The 18,840-nt window shown below is 34.0% G+C and overlaps 2 protein-coding genes across 3 annotated transcripts in view; both read left to right on the top strand.

The window, feature by feature from the left end:
* The first annotated feature begins 4,573 nt into the window (after positions 1-4,573).
* On the top strand, positions 4,574-12,538 carry LOC131954952 (uncharacterized). Its single transcript, XM_059318802.1, has 4 exons — positions 4,574-4,717; positions 8,527-8,603; positions 9,834-10,038; positions 11,928-12,538. Exons 1-4 carry the CDS (start codon positions 4,574-4,576, stop codon positions 12,033-12,035), a joined length of 534 nt encoding a protein of 177 aa, XP_059174785.1. The 3' UTR covers positions 12,036-12,538.
* Positions 12,539-18,413: 5,875 nt separating this feature from the next.
* Positions 18,414-18,840, top strand: part of LOC131954966 (32 kDa beta-galactoside-binding lectin lec-3) — a 33,287-nt gene continuing 32,860 nt past the window's right edge. The window contains exon 1 of one of the 2 annotated variants that reach the window (XM_059318823.1): positions 18,414-18,537. The gene's annotated coding sequence lies outside the window, so the exon portion shown is untranslated. Of the gene's footprint in view, positions 18,566-18,840 lie in introns of both variants that reach the window. The other variant, XM_059318822.1, reaches the window with a different exon arrangement.

Here is an 18,840-nt window from a genome sequence, read left to right as displayed (position 1 = left end):
GGATGGATGGATGGATGGATGGATGGATGGATGGATGGATGGATGGATGGATGGATGGATGGATGGATGGATGGATGGATGGATGGATGGATGGATGGATGGATGTGTAAATGTGTGTCCGCAGATTTAAGTCGTATCTCCTCCTCAACGAAGCAATATCGAGGACTAGTTCCAAAAGCAAATATGTTAAGCAAGTTCCAAGGATGATAGTGGGCCAAAAAAATTCTCGGAATTATTTCCTGGATTTTCCGGAAAAGCCAAAAAACATCAAGCAAATGCAGTTTTTGGTCCATATCTCGGCAACCGGACCACTTAGCGACTTGAAACATTTACCAATCGATTTCTGCTATAATTTAAAACAATATTGCTGAAGAAAGTTTTCAAAAATATCCTTTCCTTCGGTCACAAAAAATTAATTAAGAACATTTAAACTGAGCATCGTGTAGGCCTAGGATGATATTTACTACTTTTTTAAACTAAGCATCCTGTAGGCCTACTCGTTAAGATAAAACTATTTCCGTTGATATAGGTTAATATAGTTGTCTTTTTTTTTAGCGCAAAAAAAATATCCTTTCGTTCGGTCACATCCATCACAAAAAATTAAAAATGTTATGGATAACATAAGGATATTGCGCTTAAATTGTCACTAGACTTTTTATGAACTTGTTTTAAATTTTTGGTGCATGGCAAGCCCACGCCATAGATCGCGAGACTGTCGGTTCCCAATTCCCTTCCCGCACTAGATTCGCCCTTCCCGCACTAGATTCTCCCTTCTCGCCCTAAATTCTCCCTTCCCGCACTAGATTCAGTAGAGAGTGCCTTAACACTACCAGGGCAGTTATGTACCTTTATAGGTTATTTTAAAAGATCAGTCTAGCCGCTCCATCGCACTGGCAGTTTTCAAAAAAATGGCCGACAACGAGGTCGATGTGTGTGTGGGTGGGGGGGGGGGGGGTTGAGGGGGAGGGGTGAGAGGGGTGGGAGTCGCATTCGTGTAAAGCTTATAAATCAGTAAACGGAGATGGCGGGTATATTCTCAACACGGGAGAACTTTAATGCTACAATGTATGTTCGCAGATCATGCTGTTGGGACTGCAGATTTTGCTCTCTATTCTGCTGGCCAGTTGTTTGTTGGTAAAAGGTGAAAACTTCACCTACCATCACAACTACAAGCGCAGTTTTACAGCAGCTTCTACGGTAAGTCTTTCATGTTAATTTTGGAGAATCTTTCCAAAACTACATTATAAAGCAGGAATAGTCATACACACATTTATATAAATAAATAAATAAATAAATAAGTAAACAAAAAAAAATGTAAATAAGTAAATAAATAAAAAAATATATTTATATAAATAAAGTAAAAAATTAAAAAGTAAAAAAGTAAATAAATGACTAAGTAAGTAAGTAAGTAAGTAAGTAAGTAAGTAAGTAAGTTAGTTAGTTAGTTAGTTAGTTAGTTAGTTATTTAGTTAGTTAGTTAGTTAGTTAGTTAGTTAGTTAGTTAGTTAGTTAGTTAGTTAGTTAGTTAGTTAGTTAGTTAGTTAGTTAGTTAGTTAGTTAGTTAGTTAGTTAGTTAGTTAGGTAGTTAGTCAGTTAGTTAGTTAGTTAGTTAGTTAGTTAGTTAGTTAGTTAGTTAGTTAGTTAGTTAGTTAGTTAGTTAGTTAGTTAGTTAGTTAGTTAGTTAGTTAGTTAGTTAGTTAGTTAGTTAGTTAGTTAGTTAGGTAGTTAGTCAGTTAGCTAGTTAGTTAGTTAGTCAGTTAATAAGTTAGTTAGTTAATAAGTAAGTAAATAAGTAAGTAAAATAAACGGATGGATGGATGGATGGATGGATGGATGGATGGATGGATGGATGGATGGATGGATGGATGGATGGATGGATGGATGGATGGATGGATGGATGGATGGATGGATGGATGGATGGATGGATGGATGGATGGATGGATGGATGGATGGATGGATGGATGGATGGATGGATGGATGGATGGATGGATGGATGGATGGATGGATGGATGGATGGATGGATGGATGGATGGATGGATGGATGGATGGATGGATGGATGGATGGATGGATGGATGGATGGATGGATGGATGGATGGATGGATGGATGGATGGATGGATGGATGGATGGATGGATGGATGGACGGATGGACGGATGGACGGATGGACGGATGGACGGATGGACGGATGGACGGATGGACGGATGGACGGATGGACGGATGGACGGATGGACGGATGGACGGATGGACGGATGGACGGATGGACGGATGGACGGATGGACGGATGGACGGATGGACGGATGGACGGATGGACGGATGGACGGATGGACGGATGGACGGATGGACGGATGGACGGATGGACGGATGGACGGATGGACGGATGGACGGACGGATGGATGGATGGATGGATGGACGGATGGACGGATGGACGGATGGACGGACGGACGGACGGACGGACGAACGGACGGACGGACGGGCGGATGGATGGATGGATGAACGCATGCACATGCACATGATCATGCAAATGTAATTGCAATTGCAAATGCAAAATACAGATGCAATAAACAAGTGCAAAATGCAAATGGAAATGCAAAATGCATAACGCAAATGCATTTGAAAACCATAACAATTACGTTAAACGTAACCCTAAACTTAACAAACACATCAGCCTTAACATTAATCTTATTCTTAGCTTTAGCCTTAACCTAAACTCATTCCTCAACCACAACCTCAACCTCAACATTACATTTTCGACTACAAGCTGAAATGGTACTGAAGTTATAGTGATTACAGACACCCATATTGACAGATCTAGAAAACTAAGTTTTTCCTATTTTCGATTATTTGCTAGATTGCAATAATTCCTCTATACACTGTTACAATGTATTAAAAATATTATTCGCAAACGAAATTTAACAGCACCCTTTGTGTTTTTAATTATCTAAAAATAAAATGTTATATTTGTTAACATTCACAGTATCCCGTACCGTATTACGGCCAAGTTCTGTATCCGATTTACGATGGTAAGGAGATTATTATTGACGGAAGGATGACTTCCACGGGAACAAGGTAAAAGATATTTTTCACACAGATTTATGTTCTTGGTTTCTGTATATTAAAACTCGTTGCAAAGGTAGATGTTGTGTAGGCAGTGACAAATGGGATGGAGTAAAATAAATCAGTCATTATCTTGTCCTTGAAATTAGCCCCTCCCTGCTTCAGGGAAGAAATCGCCCCCAGACCAGGACATGCTAGAGAGGGAGAGAGGTGTTTATGGTCCTCAGAAATATGGATGTGAGGATACGCTCATTAAAAAAAATCACCAAATTCCTGTATTATCGTTATAATGGGTTTCCTGCACTTTTGAATTCAGAAAATAATAACTTAAATGATTATGCGTTTAAAATACTATTTTTATGACCATATTAATTAAAAAGTAATAATGTTTCCCCAATCTTACAAGCTCTCTACGACAAGATTTTTTATTCGTCATCATATTGTATTCGGCATAATTTGAAAGCTGGATTTCCAAAATAGTTTTTGAGTGCGACCTTGATAGCGGTTTTGTAAAAAAAAATCAAATAGCAACTACTGCACTGTATGCTGTACAGTAACTAACCTACGCTGTTGCGAACAATAATATTTAATGAAGTGTTGAAGATATGCACACGTTCAAACCAGTGTAAAGACTTATTGCTCTTCTTTTAGTCTAATAGAGGTGTCCATAAAGCAACTTTATACCTTTTGTGCTAAACAAAGTAGATAGCAATTGCTTTTATTTCTTCTTTAAATAAGACATAGGCAAGACATAGAATTTGGAAATACACTAATTCAAAATATTAACATGAATAAAAAAAACACATCAAAATAAAACGAACAAGGAAAATCATACCACATTACCCCCCCCCCTTCCTCCACATACACACATTTTTTGCACACAAATTAGGTTACCGTAACATTTTCAGCTGGTGTCTTCTGCCCCCGCCCCCTTCCACACGCTCAACTTTCTGCAGGATGACGTAAAATAAGCCGATTTTATGGGAAAGCAGTGTGTATCTATTATCAGTCATCTAATAAACTCGAGATAGAATATTTTTAATTGTACTATATTGTTTTCATCTCCCCCTTGCATCCCGTCGTACGGACGCGTGAACTGTTATTTAAAATTTTAAAAGTGCATTGAACTGCAAAAACATCGCTTTTTAAGTATATTTTGCATTTGCTTGCCATGTTGTAACTCCAATTAGTGATGTTAATCACTGCGGCCAGTACCCCCGCACCCCCCTGTGACGCCATCCGCTTTCACTGCCTCTGATCACCAGGTCTGATTCCAATAGTGTCTTACGATCCGTGTTCCCATGTGGTTTGATATATTTTGTGATATAAGCTCCAATTTGTGTTCCCTACGGCTAAACAATTGAATCATTTGTCATTAAATGTGTATGGATGCATTCACAACAATTTAGTCATTCTATTTTGATGTTACTGTGTTCAACTGCAGCCCTTATATTTAAGTTATGGTTCTAGGGCGGTTTTTGAGCTATGCGATAACAACAGATGCTCCAACAATGTCCCCATGCACTGTTCTATCCGATTAACCACAAACCAACTAGTCTTAAGCTCTAAGATTGCTGGGAGGTGGGGCCGGGAGTACAGATACCCGTTGACTATAGGACAGGCTTTCACCATCAAGTTTGTCATTTACTACAACAAGGTCAAGGTAAGTGAGGACTCGGTCTTGTCACATTCGTATTACAACACAGACTGTCGAAGTAAGAAATTTTTATTGAATGCTCGAAGTAAGAAATTTTTATTGAATGCTCATAATTATAGTCGATTAATTTTTTTGTTGAAAAGCATGTAAATAACAGAGGTAGTGATAGAGAATAAAACAAGTAATTGGTATGTTGCACAGTCACTTGAATAAAAATCAAGTAAAATATTTCCTTTAAATGTTACCGAAAAACTTCCCGCTTGTCACTACCGAGGAACTTCGACAAAATAACATCCACACAAATCTCATAGTATTTTATTTTCCACTAGACTACCCGGGGGTCATCCATAAATGACATCACGTCTGTCAGCACTTATCATCCCAAAATAACCAGACACCACATTCAAAAAGACGTTTTTTATATTTTAAAAACTCTACTAAACTCTACTTCACCTGCCCAGTGTCCCGCCAAGTCTCAGACATGTTTGAATTTTTAAAAAAAAACGATTCCGGCCGAGCATGGCTCTGACCACACTATCCCTTCATATGCTGATAACATAGAAACAGGTGAACTCTACTTCACCTGCCCTGTGCCCCGCGAGGTCCTGATATTCAACCTTATCAATCACATGTAGGCCTTAAGAAAAAAACAATTGAAAACATTGTTGTAAAAAGAAAATAAATCTTTTTACTATTACTAAATTTATTGTTCTAAACTTTTATAATTAATGTGGTTAATCTACCTATGAATATATCAATAAATCAGTTAACGGCTTTAAATTTGTTTGTAATTAACAGTGTGTTTAAGAAGGAACAATATTTACCACCCAAAATTCTATTTTACAGCTCTACACATAATGCAGATTCTCCCCAATAGAAATCAGAAAAAAAAAAAAAAAAAGAGTTATCAAACGTCAATATTCAGTCAAAGTTAAGCCATTGTTCTAAAACTTTAAAATTAATGTGGTTAATCTACCTATGAAAAAATCAATAAATTAATTAACGTCTTTAAATAAATGTGTGATTAACAGTCTGTCTGAAAACAAAAATTGTTCTCTACCTACATACTATTTTACAGCTATCCACAATTAGTAAAACCATTTACAATAGTCAATCAGACAAACAAACAAAAAAAATAAATAAATATTCAAACATGTAAACAAACTTGAGTTTTAGTAGTATACTAGACTACCCGTTATCTATTTAGATAACTGTGGGTTTCGGGGGTCATCCATAAATGACATCACGTCTGTCAGCACTTATCATCCCAAAATAACCAGACCCCCACATTCAAAAGAGTTTTTTTATATTTAAAAAACTTTACTAAACTCTGCTTCACCTGCCCAGAGTCCCGCCAAGTCTCAGACATGTTTGAATTTTTTTAAAAATGATTCCGGCCGAGCGGCTCTGACCACACTATCCCTTCATATGCTGAGAACATACAAATAGGTGAACTCTACTTCACCTGCCCTGTGCCCCGCAAGGTCCTGATAGTCAACCTTATCATTCACATATAGGCCTTAAGAAAAAAATAATTGAAACATTTGTTATAAAAAGAAAACGAATCCTTGTAATATTACTTAATTCATTGTTCTAAACTTTTATAATTAATGTGGTTAACCTACCTGTGAATATATCAATACATTAATTAACGGCTTTAAATTAGTTTGTAATTAACAGTGTGTTTAAGAAGGAACAATATTTACCACCCAAAATCATATTTTACAGCTCTACACATAATGCAGATTCTCCCCAATAACAAACCAGAAAAACAAACAAACAAAAAATGAGTTATCAAACGTCACTATTCAGTCAAAGTTTAGCCATTGTTCTAAAACTTTAAAATTAATGTGGTTAATCTACCTATGAATAAATCAATAAATTAATTAACGTCTTTAAATAAATGTGTTATTAACAGTCTGTCTGCAATCAAAAATTATTCTCTACCAACATACTATTTTACAGCCCCCCATATAGAGCAGTTTCCTTACAGTACCAAATCAGACAAACAAAAAAAAAATATTCAAACATGTAAACAAACTTGAGTTTTAATAATATATAGATAGATGAGCCAAAATATTCCCACACAAAATGGATTGCATACAACATTATTTAGTTGAGTAACAAACGTTATCATAAATAGTTTTGAATAGCAATATAATATTTATTACACTACCAAGATAGGCCCAGCAGAAATTAACTTACACATAAGAATTTTATATTAGTTAGGCACATTGATTTAATTATTAAACTTATGTTCTGTTCATTTATGGTTTAAAATATTTCATATCCATAGGTTTACAATAACCAGAATCTGTTATATGATTTTTTAAACCGCATTTCCTATGAAGACATCAAATTTATGTCCGTTCGTGAGGGTGCAATTGTGAATTCCATCCTGTATTCTGTGAGTGTCTATACATTTTAATATCATTGTTAATTTAATAGAAAGCCGAGGTTAAGAAATGAAAATACATTTCTTTTCATTTATCCTTAGTAAACATATACTAAACTGTATTTCATCAAGTGTCATTTTGAAAACGAATTCTAGATTTCCTAACTAGAATTTTATGACCGAATATTGACGTTACAATAGAGTTTCGATTTTAAAACTTTAAAATATATCGAAGTTATAGATGAGTAGGCCTACTAAATTTAAAAAGTCATCACCATTGATTAATTAAGAGGATATAAGCTAATCATTTCAAAATCACCAAATTCCTGTATTTTTGTCGTAAAGGGGTTCCTGCACCTTTGTATTAATTAAGTTATCTATGTGTTTAAAATACTATTTTTATGACCTAATTAAATAAAAACTAATCATTTATTTTCCCAATCTTACAAGCTCTCAACGACAAGTTTTTTTTTATTCGTCATCATATTGTATTTGGCATAATTTGTCCGTGACGACAGTTTACAGACGACAATGAAAACATCAAGCAGAACTAGTTACCTCCCCATAGTTTCAAATCTTTTAAATACTAATTTATTTGCCTCTAATAGCCGTCACAAATGCGACCCGGCTCTACTATTGTAAACATTCGTCGTGAACCATAGCTCAAAGACAGGTGGGGGTGAGGGTGGTAGCGATATGCCTAGAGAGCGAGGGAGTAACGGCGTGCGTTTACATGGCGTCTCGCATGGTCCCCAAGAAGAGAATTATATATATATATAGATGATATATTAGATATTCATATAAGCTCAAATGTAAATAATATGCAAATTAAAGACTTACGGTGGGACTTCATACTTGTGAACACATTTGCTAAAGCAAAAGTTCTTGAGTTTAAATCTTAATCTTGATCCTTTAGGTTGTCTCTGATTTAAATTCAAAGCAGCTCTAACTGGTACCTGACTGGTTATGGATAGTAAAAACTGTTTGACATTTTGCTTACCATATAATTTATTCATATGCAGAGATAACAAAACTAGGTGAAATCTACTTCAGCACCATATTCTTAAAAACATGCTAAAAGTGTTCAAAGAACCTTAGAAATTGAATTGTAAAAAATAGAGATGAACTGAGTATATGTTTAAAAGAAGTATGAACTATCCCGTAAGTGTATATTTATTTATATTTATATTTAAAATGTACAGAATATTTATATTGTTTTTTAAATCCTCCATCAAAATTTCTTCGTTTAACTCCATTGTAGCCTAAAGGCTGACGAATGGGGCCCACTGGTAATTTTTGCATAGGGGCGCGAAAATCCTAGCTACGCCACTGATTGGACGTACGGGTGGACGGATGGATGAATGGATATTGGCAGAAATTAATGTTTAACCTTACTTTTTAATTTTATTCTATTAAACAGAATTCAAACTTGCCTTTTATAAGATCAGCACACGGACAATATATTGTTTTAAAAGCAACACCTACAAGTTACCAGAGGTAAAAGAGTATTTGGGTTTCATCTCATCTTTATTTTTGATCCCTGATGTGTCGGAATATCTTATTCGCTTGAAATTCCGTTTGTCATTTACCAATTTTGTGCATCCGTCTGTTCGTCAACTGTAAAATTGTGATAGCCACATAAGTTTGTTAAGTTTTAACTAAGTTTAATTTAGCCTTTAAAGTTTTGTTTAGGTTTAACTAAGTTTGTGATAGAGACCCAGTTTTGTTTTGGTTTATATAAGTTTGTGATAACCATCCAAGTTTTGTTTTAGTCTGTTAGTGATAGCCACCTAAGATTATTTAGTGTCATGATAGACACTCAAGTTTTGTTTAGTGTCATGATAGACACTCAAGTTTTATTTAGTGTTATGATAGACACTCAAGTTTTATTTAGTGTTATAACAGACACTCAAGTTTTATTTAGTGTTATGATAGACACTCATGTTTTATTTAGTGTTATAATAGACACTCATGTTTTATTTAGTGTTATAATAGACACTCAAGTTTTATTTAGTGTTATGATAGACACTCATGTTTTGTTTTAGTCTGTTAGTGATAGCCACCTAAGATTATTTAGTATTATGATAGACACTCAAGTTTTATTTAGTGTTATAATAGACACTCAAGTTTTATTTAGTGTTATGATAGACACTCAAGTTTTATTTAGTGTTATAATAGACACTCATGTTTTGTTTAGTGTTATAATAGACACTCAAGTTTTGTTTAGTGTTATAATAGACACTCAAGTTTTGTTTAGTGTTATAATAGACACTCATGTTTTGTTTAGTGTTATAATAGACACTCATGTTTTATTTAGTGTAAAGATAGACACTCAAGTTTTATTTAGTGTTATAATAGACACTCATGTTTTGTTTAGTGTTATAATAGACACTCATGTTTTATTTAGTGTTAAGATAGACACTCAAGTTTTATTTAGTGTTATAATAGACACTATAGTTTTGTTTAGCGTTATGATAGACACTCAAGTTTTGTTTAGTGTTATGATAGACACTCAAGTTTTATTTAGTGTTATGATAGACACTCAAGTTTTGTTTAGCGTTATGATAGACACTCATGTTTTGTTTAGTGTTATGATAGACACTCATGTTTTGTTAAGGTTTTTGTATTTGTGATAGTATAATAAGTTTTTTTTTGGTTTAACTAAGTTTGTGATAACCGAATATGTTTTGTTTCTAAGTTTGTGATAACCGAATATGTTTTGTTTAGATTTAGCTTAACGTTCGAGTGCCAGCAAGACGTCACCATACAGCTTGAGGCCTTGTTTAACTTCCAGGAAATCGAGAATGAAGTCCTCATCTCCAAACGCACCAACAACGTTTGGGACACTGAATGCCAATGTGTCGACGATTTTCCCTTCACCGTCAACACGCGTTTCACAATGACCATTATTTTCACGACTACGGGGATTGAGGTACACGTGTACTGCGTTTAGAAAACGCAGTAGTATTATTCGAAACCGAGATTTACCAAGAACCTTTCAGTTAAAATCATTATAATTAAAATGAAAAAATTCAAAATCCTAAACCATTAAAAATACATTTTTAAATCAAACGTAAACCTTGAGCAAACACACGAATATAAACCTATGCGAGTATTTGCAATTAAAATCCAGAAACAACAAATAGAAAAAAGCAACCACGTAAGTTTACTTTAAAACAATTGAATACGACGAAAAATAGTCCTTCAATAAAACCAGGTAAAAAAACCGGGAGTGATCTCCCCTAAAATTTCTCAAATATTCTTATATAAAAAACAGGTGATAGGAACTCGGGATATAGACATGATTTTTATTCCATTTTAAATACTTAGACTTTTTAAAAGAGAATAAAATCTCGTAGAAAAAAAAAATTGCACACCAGTGAACGCTAAATAAAATGTGCATAATAGTGCAGAATATTATTTGTACTTTGTAAATTTACAATAGTTTTTTGAGAAATCGGAAATAGCGTAAATTAGTACTTCCTGTCCACGGAAATTAATCAAAATTTGACAGAAGGTAGAGAATTAGATTGTTTATTTATGTGTGAAATTTCATATATCTATCTGAAATATTACTCAAGTTATAGGCTTTCGAAAAATTCAAAGTAAAAAAGTACCACTTCTGGATATCGGAAATCGCTCAAAAGTTGATACGGATCTACGATTTTGATAAAATACTTATATATGAAATTTCATCAACATAGCTGTAATGGTACTCAAGTTATCATGTTTACAAACACACAGAAACGCAGACACACATACAAACAGACATACGGACAAGATTGCAAAATTATGTTTTTCCGTATCAGTGAGGTGTAAAACGTCGAGATTTGCAAAAATCTCGATTTTTCTTGCACAATTACAAGACTTTCTCTATACTTCGTGTATACGAGAAATAAAAATGTTTTATTTTTTAGTTTTAATGATGTGTCTTTTTTTTTTTACTTTCTCGTATATACGAAGTATAGAGAAAGTATTGTAATCGTGCAAAAAAATCTCTTGAAATTTTAACAATTTTCACCGTATTACACCTCAGTCCTTCATCACATCCGAAGTATAGAGGACTTATTTTAATTGGGCAAAAATTATCAATCCAGATTTATCAAAATTAAGAGGTTTTATGCGTAATCCATTCTGAAAAACTGGGCTTTGCAATTCTGTCCGTATGTCTGTGTGTCTGTCTGTCTGTGTGTGTGTCTGTGTGTAAACACGATAACTTGAGTACCGTTACAGCTAGGTTGATGAAATTTCATATATATTTTATCAAAATCGTAGATCCGTATCAACTTTTGAGCGATTTCCGATAACCGGAAGTGGTACTTTTTCTACTTTGAATTTTTCAAAAGCATATAACTTGAGTACTATTTCAGATAGATAAATAAAATTTCACATGTGAGTAAAAGATCTAATTTTCTACCTTCTGTTAAATTTTGAGTAATTTCCGTTGACCGGAAGTAGTAATTTACGTTACTTCCGATTTCTCAAAAAACTAATGTAAATTTATAAAGTACTAATAATGTTGCGCACTATTATGCACTTTTTTATTCGGCGTTCACTTGGTGTGCAATTCTTTTGTCTACGAGATTTTATTCTATTTTTAAAACTTTAAGTATTTAAAATGGATTAAAAATCATGTCCGAGTTCCCACATCCCCTGTTGTTTTATATAAGAATATTCGAGAAAGTTTAGGGGAGATCACTCCCGGTTTATTTCGATGTGTTATTGATATGTTTTTTTTTTTGCTGTGCTTTGTTTTCTATGTGTTATTGAAGTTGGGGGTTTTTTAGGGAGGGAAGCTTAAAAGCTTTTCTTTCTCCTTAGGTAACTGTGAATGATGAGTTCAGGTATACGCAGCTACCTGCAAACGGTTGCACAAGTCACAACATCGTTTGGAGCCAACTGATCGTCTCCAAAGTTTACACCACGTGAACCCTCTCATTTGGGCGTCAAGATTTGCCAAAATGTTGACAACTTTGTGTCCTGACAATCGACTGATGGAAGGACGTGATACTGAAATCTGATAGACTGAATGACAAGATTCTTACAATTGGCCGAATGTAGAGAAACTGACAAAAGACAGACCAAATGTAGACATACTGACAATTCACAGACCGAAAGTAGAGATACCAACAAATGACAGACATAATGGCGTTATATTGACAATTAACTGACCGAATGATGTTTTTCTGTTGGGTGATTGTTGTATTTTATAGAAATATTTTGGAGAGCATCTTGTAAAACACATTTTTTAACACTGCGAAGTCCCATTCAGTAGCCGCGTATAAACGTTTACGCGAATGCGTTATAAAAATTAACCAAAACTAAGGTACATGTTCTAATACTAATTTACTCTACTATGTTTGAAGAAAAATTGACGTATTTATGTTTTCTAAAAATAAACTTACGAGGAATAATTTTTACTTTATTTGAAATTCTACTTGAAATTATTCCATGAACAAACAGCCATTGGTATCCATGATTTCTAAACACCTTTTCAATAAGTTTTAAACTTTTGTATTAAAAATAATAATCACTCTTCTATAATAAATATTTATATTCTTTTAAAAACCTAAGCTAAATTACACATGAAACAGAATTATCAATAGTGTTCAAACTCTTCTGTGAGAAAATAATTTAAAATTTTAATGTCAGAAGGTATCTCCTCCGTCACTGTTAAGCAATATGTGTCAACATACTACGCGTCTATGGCCCATTAGTTCCGACTTCAATCTTTATTCCATTCAGGATTCGCTTCCATCTAACAAAAGACTATCAGACAGCAGTTATTTGCTGTTGGAAATTTCTTCCCTGGATAGGTTAATATTCAAGCTATCGAGCCTCACCTACCCGTGGGTTTTGAGCTCTGGACTACTATGATCTTTACCGCTTTACCAAGCCAACGTTACTGTTACTGTTATTATGGTATTATTTTTATTTTTTTTATCATTATTATTATCGTTATTATTATCATATTGTTATCATTATTATTATTTTTAGTAGGAATTTTCTAACCATACTTTAGAAATAATTGTTATTATTATTTCCAGCCTTCTGAGGTTTGAAAGATAATTATTATTGTTAATCAATTTCTAAACCTAAACATTCACAGCAGTTTCACTGAAAAATGCAATGCATTTAGCCTTTCTGTGCTTGTATTTTGAATGTATGTAAAAGATGCCCTAAAACAGTGCGAAACTTAGTAATACTATTCAAAAGGCTTCAGATCTTAAATGGTAAATAATAGAAAAAAAACCCGGAGCATATCCTTTTAAATACTAGCGTCATATCGCGATATCGCGTTAATTAGCAAAAGCTCAGTTAGTCTAGGAACGCTTTTGTCTAACATGCCTAGGTAAGAGTGTGTTTAAAATCGTTTTTAATAAAAATAAAAATAGCAGGCTTAAATGGCGAAACTCACAAGAGAATAATATTCAGTTACAAATTCTATTCCTTGAGAGGTATAAATATAGGATAAATGTGTTACAACCCTGATAATACAACTACAGTACTTTAAAATCGTGCTTGATTATAACTTATCTTTTTGGAAATGAAACTATACGAAAATGTGATTCAGATACGAAAATTTAAAAACATCTCTCCATACCTAATTTTTAAATAGGCCTACTGTTGTAAACATGTTAGAGTTATAGTGCTGCTTATCTAGATCAAATGGAAGAAACAATGTTAAACTATGTGAGAGGTTTGAGTTGTCCGATTCAATACCATTCGAGATCCACTACCATATGAAGATATTGTAACCGTGGGCTAGCATTATATAATTATTCATCCAGACAACACATGTGACGACAATCGACAAGATGAAAATATGTTTATTCTTATATTTATTCTCGTACTGCACTCTCGTACACAATTTCATCAGGACGAAGAAAATGAGACTAACTCACACACAATACCCAGCAACCAGTCTCTACCCAAAAACGTCAGTGTCACACTAGATGCGTCATCATTCCATGCGTTTAAAATACCTATCCCACCAACATTCACTCGATCAAATCTATACTTGGAACATGCATCATAACACATTATATGATTATAATAATAGATATGTCACTTTATATTATTTTATCATGTGTGATCCGTCCACTATACATTGCAGATCTGACAAAGCAAGCTAGCTTGATGTAATATATATATTACTGGTGGTATTTTATAGGATAAGCAAGATAAATCAGAAACACATTTATTACTTTAGGGAGAGCTCACATCAAATAAATATTATTTGACACGAAGCGATGACAGCTTCGTTGATTTCCGACTAAGGGACAAACGTATATTTCCATGGGAGAAAAAAAAATCATGCTTTCGAACCAGTAAATTTAGAGGACAAAAAAAACTTATGGTTTGGAGATTCGCCGTTTATTTTTATTGTACGAAACAAACCAAAATCGATAGGAAATTTATTTTTACTGTTGTTGAAAAGAGAACCTTTATGAGACCCCCGAGTTTTGGGGTCTCCTGTTGCTCTCCTTAATGCGCCACTGTCAATGAGCTACGGTCTTACAGCAAAAACCTTGCCATATCCTTTGTAGCTCCCACCTGCCGTCTAGTTTCGGTTTTAATTCTCATTAATTCGGCAAATAAAGCAACAATTCTAATCTAACTTTCACTTCAAAACTGGTAACTTCCTGCCATTAAAAAAAATTGGTTTAAGCGTCATTTGTAAGCTTTTAAATTAGACTGATCGCTCGTGCACTCACATGTTGAAGTAAAACATGTTTTTCTATCCTGTTTTGTTGAGATTCAGTGTTTTATTTCCAGAAACTAGTTGATCAACCGAATTGTGTGCTAGAAATAAAATGTATAAGAGGCCTATTTTAGGGAGCATGATGAAGAACGGGGTGTTTCGAAGTTTTTTCATGGGGAACAACTCTTATTTTAGTGGCCTATGATTGGTAAATGACATGGAATGCTATTTTAACACAATTTAAAGACGGTTAGGAAATTTTCAATTGATAGCTAGGGTTAGCCTATAATGCTGGTTTTCCTAACGCTTTGAAGTGAGAACTAATTCACAGTGTAGACCCTGTACAGTATTATGTTTAAAATATTTTTTTACCAACATGTAACGCGATCTGATGCGAAATAACTTTTAATTGTTTTTTTTTTTAAATATGGGTTAATCATTTGTCCCAATTCTTTCGCTGCTTTTGTTTTTAACGATAAGATCAAATCATTTTCATAAACGATTGCTGGTCCGGACTATGTTATTGTAGGGAGCTCTGGCTTTATAAAAACAATGTCTGCGTTGTAGATGATGACAGCTGGTATGTATATTTAAGTGTGTGTACGTGTTTGATATTTTGAAATAAAAATAAATTAAGCAAACATTAAAAATTTAGTTTTTATAGTGAAACCAACAATGAACCAGTAAATTCGGGGGTCCCTAAATATCGAGGGCCCTTGACTGCAGCCATTTCAGTCCCCCCCCCCCCCCCCCTTAATCCGCTATTGCCTAGTAATGTTAGTAAAACTTTGTGAAGGCAGAGGTTGTCTTAAGATTAATGCTCAGAAAGCGAACATAAAGGGTAGGTAGCCTCAAGCTCAAGGGTTCCCAATTTGTTTGCTTTGACCCACAATGGTGTCACAAGGTTCTTTTTTTTGGGGGGAGGGGGGATCGCCAACTTGTTGACTAATCACACAATATTCAAAGTGTTATTATTATTATTTTTAAAGTTTTTTAAAAGTTTTTAAGGTGACTAGAAATCTGAATAATTTAATACATAAAAAAACCTATGAAAATAAAAATTGTAATATACTTTAACAACTAAGAGTTTTAGGATAGAGTAGCATACATAGCAAATATTCTAACACAAAATAGATTTAACCTGAAGCTTCGGGGAAAATAAACGAAAAGCATCATCATTCATGATAATCAATGGACATGTTTCTTATATGCCATGAAATTGGCCAAACTAATTAGGGAAAAATTGCCGAGTGTGCAGAGTGGTATTTGAATTACATGTAAAATAAATACCATTTTGAAAGAGGAGATTGCAGGGCATCTTGAATCTCTTGGAACGAACAGCGGCCCTACTTCCTTGAGCTGAAAGAAATAGAAACTACATTGACACGTAGTCCATTCTCTGCTTCCCTTGATGGTACCAGAATTGGCGATTAATTACTAGGCGAATTCTTTGATTAGCGAAATGATTCCGTGGCATGAACTATGGTTAATCAAAACCCTTCGAACTATTTTGGTGGATGCACCATTCACACCGAAAAGTTGACATTGCTTACATTTCGAGTTTTATTTCTGTTTGTGTCCAAATATATTTCCGGAAGTAGATGTTTAATATTTCTCCATTTGAAACAAAATACATTAAATTTTTTATATTGAACATGATTTTGGCGTTAACAGAAACGCAACCGCAAATTTAAGGGCTAGTTAATGACATGCAATTTTACCCATCGCATATAATCAGTTATCAAACGAAATTTTCAATAGAATTTAAATGCACTAGAAAACCTTAACTCGGTATTTATTAATTTACTTGTTAATATTGAATATTGACTTTTTAATGAGGTGGGGGTGGCGGGTAACTTAGCACTTAGCTTTTGTATAAAGGGATCGTCACTAGAAAAAGTTTGAGAACCTGAGCTCGCTAGCTAGTTTGAAGGTATTACAACCAGCATCACTTTTGAGAAATTACATATTGATTTTCAAATCCACTTCTGAACAAATTTTTAAAAAATCATGATAATCATAGGTGTAGGGCAAATGTAGCTATAAAAGGTATTTCTAACACATTTCTATTAGCAAGTAAACACGTAAAGTTCCCTTACGAAACAGTTCGTCCATGTGGCAAATGAAGCAGGGTTTACCTGTTTCTTTGACCTCGGCTTATAAAGGGGTACTGTGTCCTGCCTTCTTGAACACAGATTCGAACTCGTAGCTTTCTGTTCAGGCAGTCTAGCGCTCTGCCGCTAGGCCACGTCCTCCCTTTCGATGTTTTAGAGTCACTAATTTGAACCTTTTTTTTTACACAAGAAAGTTTCGGAGATTTTTTTAAATACCATTGTTTTATTATTAGAAAATTATTTGCGTTTAAAAAAAACCCATTAAGAGCATATTTTAAAGAACCTCGAGCTTTAATTTGATTTGAAATAAAGCATTAAAACATTACATATATCCTCCATGGTGACAAGACAAATGGTCTCAGGACAAATGGTCTCAGGACAAATAGTCTCAGGACAAAGGATCATAAGAACAAATGATCATAAGAACAAATGATTTCAAGGAAAATTGATCTCACTGAAAAATATATGAGAACAAAAACTATAAGGACAAATAATATCATGGACAGAAAATCCCAAACAAAATATCTTTAAAAAAATATCTCACGGCAAAATATGTGTAGTATTTGGGATGATTCTGTTGCGCGTGCCTGAAGAGCAAAAACAATATCTCGGGACAAATAATTTTTATGACAAATGATTTCAAGAAAAATTGATCACACGCAAAGAATACATCATGACGAAAAATACAAAGACAAATAATTTCATGGACAAATTATCTCAGTCCAAGCAGCTCTGACAAAATATCTCTGACAAAATATCTCACGGCTAAATATATAGGCCTATAGTGTTTGGGATGATTTTAGTCGATTTTAAAAATTTCTTTTGTTGCCAGGTTGATTTTATTTGCTTTCTTACACAGAATAATTGTGAGATACTAAATGAATCAGTTAAACTTGATTTTTAAATAGTATTTCATATAATATGTATAAGACATAAGAATACATTACAAACATAAATTGATGAACGCCTAAATTATACTAAATTCACAATACGTCGAAAAGTTTACAAAAACGTTCATAACGTAAAATGTATAACGAAATAGATTAAAATTATCTTAAACATAAATATTTTGCATTGAAATATTTCGTATGAGTTAATTTTATCTGAGATCGTTTGCCGATGATATCATTAGTACTTAAGATCATTTATTGTTCTATGATATTTTGTCTGAGACCATTTATCATGAGGTCATTTGTCATGTAACCATTTTCTAATACAAGATTCTAAATATTTAAACCAATGAAGTCTATAACTCCTATGTGCACTCAATACTATTATACGAGTGCGTACATCTTATTGCGTGAGTACTTAAACAGTAAAACACAAAATATCATAAGTCTAAAACCTAAAATTTGCATTGTTTTGCACACGTAGCCTATACGATTACCATACAAAATTCTTGCTTGAGCTCCACTTATGAACGGCAACCTTTTAATCCGCCAGTTAAATGACACGTGTACAGGCCCCAGGCAAGTGTTAGCTAACCTTCCGACCGCCATTTTTCCTTTTGCGTGTCCCAACTTTGTGTGGTGAGCTGCCTGTCAGAAGTTGCTTTTAAATCGAAACGACACCTATTCAAAAAGTTTTAAGATGTTTTAACATCGCAGTGTAGGTACGTGACAACAAATTTGTTTAGCAAGGTAACATATTTGTTTTTTGTTTTTTTTTCTATTTTTGGTGCCTGGCAAAATGACTCTCGAGACTGTCGTTTCCGAATTCCCCTCCCGCATTAGATTCAGTAGGGAATGCCTACATACTGATATGTACCTTTATGGTTATGTAAGGAGAGCTGGATCTAGAAGTGACTTAACTTGTTTGGCCGTGGTGCGAGCGACAGTTGAACTCTTGTCTATCTGACACACAGTGTCGTTTACTCACATTTTTCAGTTTTTCACTATTTACATAACTATCCTAG

The sequence above is a fragment of the Physella acuta genome, unplaced genomic scaffold (assembly GCF_028476545.2).
Source record: "Physella acuta isolate Inbredline_101_S28 unplaced genomic scaffold, ASM2847654v3 ptg001044l, whole genome shotgun sequence".
NCBI lineage: Eukaryota > Metazoa > Mollusca > Gastropoda > Physidae > Physella > Physella acuta.
This window is presented reverse-complemented; position numbering and strand designations above follow the sequence as displayed.